At 38.1% G+C, this 7,500-nt stretch overlaps 1 protein-coding gene across 1 annotated transcript; it reads left to right on the top strand.

Moving 5' to 3' along the window:
• The first annotated feature begins 214 nt into the window (after positions 1-214).
• LOC135104736 (shematrin-like protein 1) lies at positions 215-3,679 on the top strand. Its single transcript, XM_064012289.1, has 2 exons — positions 215-367; positions 2,939-3,679. Exons 1-2 carry the CDS (start codon positions 353-355, stop codon positions 3,515-3,517), a joined length of 594 nt encoding a protein of 197 aa, XP_063868359.1. The 5' UTR covers positions 215-352; the 3' UTR covers positions 3,518-3,679.
• Positions 3,680-7,500: the final 3,821 nt, after the last annotated feature.

Genomic DNA, 7,500 nt, shown 5'->3' with positions numbered 1-7,500 from the left:
AGTATAATAATTTCTTGTAATCACCCCCACAAAGAAAAAAAAAAAAAAGAAGCCGATTTTCAGGTGTCTAAATCTGAATTTACGTATAAACACCCGAGCTTTGATAGTATGGATGATATTGTTTAATAGCATGCGACGATGAAGCATTATCACATACACACACACACACACACACACACACACACACACACACACACACACACACACACACTGCCTTGACACCACGTTTAGCGTGAAAGATGCATCTCGCGTCCGGACCCGTCACGGCCAATGATAGCAGTATCCCGTGGCCTTCGCAAAGTATAAAACTTGTCCTAGCCTCGCAGGTTCCAGTGCTACAGAGGGCAGCGTCATGAGGACAACACTGGTGAGTATGACGGCTGCTGCCTTAGAAGTAGTAGTGAATAAGCTTTCCTTTCTGTGTGTGTGTGTGTGTGTGTGTGTGTGTGTGTGTGTGTGTGTGTGTGTGTGCGCGCGTGCGTGCGTGCGTGCGTGCGTGCGTGCGTGCGTATGCTCATTTAATCCAATACAGATTGAGGAAAGTGCCACGGTAATGCAAAATGCAGACACTCAATGAGTTTCTGTTTGTAAAGGTATATGTTGTTTCAGCTTTGGTAAGACTTAAAACTATACATGGTTAACAAAATAAAATTTAAGTTTCGTTTGTATACACTTAGTGACAAACAAACATTTTCATTGTGGTACTTTCCTTAATCTGTGTTGGATTAAATGAAACTGCAAAATATCAGACATAATATGTCTGAGCGCTCGCTCATGGATATATTATATCCATGAGCGAGCGCTCGACCGCGCGCACGCACGCACGCAGGCGCTTCAGTGATAAAATTGAATTTTTTTTTTTATATTTTATGCATTTTCGCAGGTGCCATGATATCATCGGCAATTTTTTTTTTTTTTTTTTATAGAATATCCATCATCTCAACAAATCAAATCACGATGCTGTTGAGTGAGACTAAAACAACACAAACATAGTAGACGCAACGAAAGACTTGACATTATTTTTAACATCGGCTTATTTTCATCGCATAAAAGCCGCATTATCTTTTTATTCCGCCTGAAGCCCCAATATCGCGCAACGTCGTTCCTCAGACTCAGCGATCCATTTCTCGGGTGTCGGGGTAAGGGTTCCGGTGGCCAAATTGATGCTCGAAAACAACCATTTCACAGTTTCGTACGATTTGGCACTTTAAATTTTCCCCGTGCTTTTACTGACGCTAGTGCTAGCTTATTGCACGCATGCACGCACAAGGTTGTCCATGAAGTTTAAAGTCTCTTTACAATTAAAAAAAAAATATAAAAGCAAATAAACACACATATATGAAAATTATTACAAAGTGAGGAGTAAATATTGGAGTTTTTTTTATTTTTTTTATTCCTCATTCAATACATCTCTATATGGGCACCATTCAGTTGCACGGAGCACATCAAAACGGTACTCGATTTCTTGCCATGTTCGCTGTATCATAGCCTCATCAATGGTGGCAATGGCATCAGAGATCTTTTGCTTTAAATCAGCGATGTCCCGTATCTTTATTTGATACATGCTATCTTTAACAATCTCCATAGAAAGAGAAGTTCAAGGGAGCGATATCCTGTAAACGAGGTGGTCAGGGAATTGGGCCATCCCTTACAATCCACCGGTCTGGAAATGTTTGATTTAGGAACCCAAGAACATGTAATCCCCAATGTGGTGGTGCACCATCTTGCTGGAAAATGATGGTTGGTTGAAGGTTGAAGTTTCCGCAAATGCATCACGAGTGTGTGTGTGTGTGTGTGTGTGTGTGTGTGTAATATATATATATATATATATATATATATATATATATATATATATATATATATATATATATATATATATATATATATATATATATATATATATATATATATATATATATATATATATATATATATATATATATATATATATATATATACACACACACACACACACACACTTCTGATGCCTTTGCGGAAACTTTTATTTTCATGAAAAAGAAAAGACCCCAAGGAGAATCTCTGGTAGAACCTTGGTGACATTTTATTACAGACTGCCTGAGATTCAGCTCCGAGGGGACGAGGCTTCCCTGAATCTTGAATGCTTCTCAATATTTTTCTAAGGATGAGATTTTTCAATATTCCAAAACGCTAGCGTATAAATTACTAAACTTCAAGACCCTTTCATACATATTTATGGTTGAGTGTACAGATGATTTCACATTGACACATGAAAACTTCTCAAAATGATCTAATAATGCAGATGACGGAACAAAGGTGATGTTCAACTATCATAAATAAAGAATTAAGGTGTAGGATGAGGAAATAGAAAGGAATAGAAAGTGCCACAAATCTGGTGTCTGATATCCTGTAAAAAGAAACCAAGGTCTGAATGATTATGAAATGAAGTGTTCAACATAACACAAAGAAATAAAAGGAAAACGTCATGGAATATGGGCAGACCATGGTTGGAGATATTCTTATCATAGTTTAAAGAAAAGTGAACATGAGACATCATGTGCCAAACAAATTATTCATGGAGAATTATTGCATCCGAGCGGCAACTGAGGTAAAGCAAAAGAAGGGATAGTATACAGAACTATTTAAAATGGGAAGATGGGTGTCGCTGGGTAGGCCTTCAGTAGAGGGGGCAGTCTAAAGTGATTGGTGGAAGGGGCTGGGGAGACCTTTACCCTCATTAGATTTGCTGCTGTTGCTGGTTCTGATGATGATGATGATGTGGATTATGATAGGTTCATTTGATGATAATACTCGTCCCTAATAATTGTGAATTAAATTTATCAGAGCGCATTGTAATTTTCTCTTTTATATGAAAAAATAACTTCCCATTTCTAATGTAGAGAATGAGTTGCACCATAGAATCCTGCGAAGCGTGCTCACTTTCGTTTTCTTCTTTCAGACTACCGTCATTCTTGTGGCCCTACTGGCAGCAAAGCCCAGCCACCTCCACCGCTACAGTTGGACCTTCCCTAACCTCTATGGCTATGGAATTCCATACGGGGGACTGGGAGGAGTGTATTCTTTAGCCACTGGATTTTATCCAGCCTCTTACGGTTACACATTCAGATATGGCTACCCCTATGGCGTAGGGCACCACCATCATATTGTCAAAAGGAGTGCCATCCCCGAAACTAACATCCACAGAAGATACGGCACTCAGATTACATCACTCGACGGTGGAATTTTCGGCACTGGTTTGAAACGTGACCAGAGCGGTTCATATGGAATCCAGGATGAAAACACACTGGTGGGGAACACTGGGTTCGGTGGTGCCTTGGGGAACCTTGCAGTTTATCCCGTATACGAAAACAATGGTATGTTTGGAAACACCGGAATTTATGGCAGTAACTTGAATGGACTTTACGGCAATTATGGATACGGCCAGGGACACGGTTACGGGCAGGGCTACACTTACGGCTTGGGCTACGGATATCCTGCTTACTTCTTCGTGATTAGAAGTTCCGCCTACAATGGCTGAGGTTAATGTCCTGGTCATGCACAAATACTCAGGTGATTAGTACGGCAAGAGTATCAAGTACAGAAATAATTTTTGATAATCGTTTTAAATGATTGTGAAGTAATAAAAGAATACATTAAAAGTCGATAGACAGATAGAAAAATAATAAATGATATATATATATATATATATATATATATATATATATATATATATATATATATATATATATATATATATATATATATATATATATATATATATATATATATATATATAGCAAGATTTTGTGAAGGCAAAGGAGATGTGGGACTCAGCTGAAAATCTCTGGTGCCTTCTTTTCTTCTTGAGGTCTTTGTACTCGTAGAATCTTCAGTGCTGAAATTATGATATCTATCAAAAACTAAGTAGACATCCTCTGTTTCTAGTTTAATTCTAATCAGGTCTTTAAATTTATTCACGAAGTCCTGGACAGTGGGCTGCTGAGATGAACTTGATGACGGCCAGTGGGGAATCCACAAAAGTGCTGAGGCACCAATTTCCGTGCACACGGTATCTTTTGCAGCATGTCTAGCTGAATGTTCTACACAAGTGTGATTCTTTAAGACTGATTTTGACTTGGATATACGCAAGTCTCCTCATTCAGTAAAAAGAGCTGCAGGAACAGGAAAGAGTTCACATGACATAATTTGTTTAATATTTACGTCTCTTAAGCTTGCTTAAGTCCTTTAACTCAAATAAATTAATTTTGTATCAAACATAACACCCATCCACAGTGATAGATTTTTTTTTTTGACTGGCATAGTTTGTTTTCTTTTGGTATGGTGTCATAGAATCCTTGAGGCAGTTTTCTTTCAAATTCTTCCACTTGTCCGGTACCAATTTCAATTACTTTGTCAACATTTACTGCAATGCCTCCATTTACAACATTAATGATTCTCTCTGGAAATTGTTCAGGGTTTAATAGGTCTATGCAGAGATTGAGTTTTTGCCTTAATCCTTCTATGTCAGCTTTATCAGTAGTGATTCTTGCTGTGGTTTCCTCTTTGTGAACTGTTTGCACGTTAGGTGAAGGTTCATATTCTCCCATATTTGATACTTCAACTATCTTACCACATATGTGCAGGCTAAGTGGCCAGGTTTTTAGTGTTTCAGACCTCAGTGTATTTCCAATTATTCCAGCTTTACCATGACCAAACCTCATGAAGGTAATTGCAATAAACATATCACTCCAGATACCATTGCAAATACTTTGTTTGTGCCTCATGGCATATGATCCTTTAATGAAGTTTCTAAGGACATTTTCGGTAAGGATGACATGCTTCTTAGGTAATATACTCCATACCTTGCATAATTTACATGTCTGGAAGCAAAGAAATATGGTAACATAAGTTCAACTGCATACAGGTGAAGAAGCCACACACACCTTCTCGTTCAGCCTTCACAAATAACATCATTATCTGTACTGGTTTGATCAGACAGTCAATCCACAGCTTAGCAGTGAGACTTCTTGTTGCCAGGTCTTCTAAACACAGTCAAAAGGTGATCATGAGAACTTACATCGTCTTTGTTGACAATCTCTCTCAGCAGCTCTTCAGTCAATAAACGCAGAGCTTTCATATTCATTGGGAACTTCTTTCCACGTAACATTTTTCCAACACCTCCAAACACAGTTTTTAAAACTTCTGCTAGACCAGATCCTGCCATCAGTGTTCCAGCAGCACCAATAAAACTCATTAGCATATGCATTCCCCCTAATCTAGAAATAAGATTTGAAAATAGCCTGGGATATGCACACTTTATTTGAGCAGCTACTTTGTAAAGTTGCTGGTCAGCTGTGAAAAGAGTAAAGTTCTGTCCTATCTCCTGACTTATGTTTTGTGTTTTAGTCATTGCAGTCATGATTGTGTCTGGATGTGCAGGTTTCATGTCAATGAGTGGGAGATGAATATCTTTAGTCTTGAGGTGGAGAGATTCTCCTTCCTCACGACACAAACGGGTATTGTATCCATGAAACTCAGGACACGCTTCGCCTATTGTGACATCTTTGAAGGACGCAACACCTCTCTTAGCTTTCTGGATAGCTACTGCTGTATGTGAAAGCAATTTTAGTGATGGAACTTTTTTTTTTTTTTTTAGAAAATGTGGTGGAATAGCAGGTTTACTTGGGCCATTGTACCTGATTACTTCAAACTCATAATCAATTTCCTTTGCCATCATCGTCTTCCTTAAGCGTGGTATAACTTCCTCAACATAGTGACATTCCACCATCTGGTTGTGTTACGAGCACTGCCAAAGAATGTGTTGAAATCTTGCTATTTTGAGATGCTATGTCAGCGTCAAAGTTGTCTACCACACATTGGAGTAAACCATCTGCAGCCTTAGAAATTGATGTTAGTTCACCATTTCTAGCAGCTGATGTAGCTGCAGATCTCTTAAAACGCATCATAAGTCATCATAGTCATGACTGCTTTTTTTGAGTCTTACAAAGATAACCAATGCAATTTGAAGTGGTGTTGCATGGTTTCTTAATACTGATGTAATGATACTGCCTATTAGGAGTGCAGGTAAAGAATTTTTTCAGTTTTGGGGACAGCTTTCCCAGAAGTTCAAGGACAGTGTTGCAAACATACCTGGAAGCTTTATCAAAGTCTACGGATGTGCTGTAGATTTCTTTTTCCAGATCAAGTTGTTTGGTCTCATGACAAATCTGAGTCTTCACCATGTTTACAGCCATATCCATGCCATCGTCTTTTGGATCTGCAATGATGCTGAGTGTTTTCTCAGCCTCACAGTGAAAGGCGATTATTGTGGCTATCCCTGCTGAAGACAAAACGAATAGATCTTTATCAAAATGCTCAAAAAGTCTACGTACAAGCATTCGTCGGTAGAGCACACAACCACCATTTTCTAAATATAAGTTGTACAGAGCAACTGCATTCCAAATATGTGTCTTGTCAGCTTTGAGAACCTTGATAATGCCTTCCAAACCTTCATCAGACATAGCAGCATCTCCTTGTGCAGATTGTGTTGCTTTTCTTGCTGCAGTTGTGGATCTTGATGACATAAACTTTGTACAGCAGTCTACATAGTACTAAGCATCGGCCGCATGTAAATCACTTACTGCTCCTCCCACCCTAACCATAACTTCACAGGCTCATATATCATTTCATTATTTACATTATTCTAAAATTTCTTCCTTTAGTAACGGTTTGTGTCCTTTTCTCTTCACTTGTCTGCAGATGTATGCTGGTCTCCAAGGTGAAAGATTTTTTGGATCTTTTTCAACCCTACATTCTCCACCACAGAACATGCAGTCGTGTAAGTAGTTAAACCTAGTTACGTCTGAACGCCTTTTTCTTGGCGGTTCACTTGCTGTGCTAGCTTTTTCCTCTGAATGCTGGCGTTTCAATGCTTTTTTAAGTCCCTTTAGATGAGAATATTTTCAGCACATCCCTTGTGAGCTTAGAGTACAAGTTCCTTATTTTCATCATATTGTAACTGGAGTCTGTTATGTAGATCATCTTTGTAAAGTTTACTACTTTTGATAATATTTTCAATGCGTTTGGCTTTGACATTTATTAGTCTTTTGGTTTTGTCACTACAGTTATACTTCCAGTGAAAATAGCACTCGTCTTCCATGATCTGTGAATTATGGTAAAGAAATTTTCCTTCAAAGCTCCTAGTGTCTCACTGGATCATGTCTGGTACTGTCCACACACTTCTTGCTTCGGTTAGAACCTATAAAAGAGAACAGTGATTGAAAATATATCAATTATAAGGACAATTATACAGTAATTCTTTTTTAAGAAATTCATGAAATTCATACTTTGTGCCATAACTCAAATTGCTCAATACTGACAGCTGTCCAGTAAAGATAGTTGTTTAATAGAAGGTCTGAACAAGAAAAACCCGCTGAAAAAAAAAAAAAAAACTTAAGACGTCAAAACAAGGTTCAGCCTGAAAAGAGCATTTGGCTGCCGGAGTAATAAATCTTAACTTTA

This window comes from Scylla paramamosain, chromosome 1 (genome assembly GCF_035594125.1).
Source record: "Scylla paramamosain isolate STU-SP2022 chromosome 1, ASM3559412v1, whole genome shotgun sequence".
Classification (NCBI taxonomy): domain Eukaryota; kingdom Metazoa; phylum Arthropoda; class Malacostraca; order Decapoda; family Portunidae; genus Scylla; species Scylla paramamosain.
This window is presented reverse-complemented; position numbering and strand designations above follow the sequence as displayed.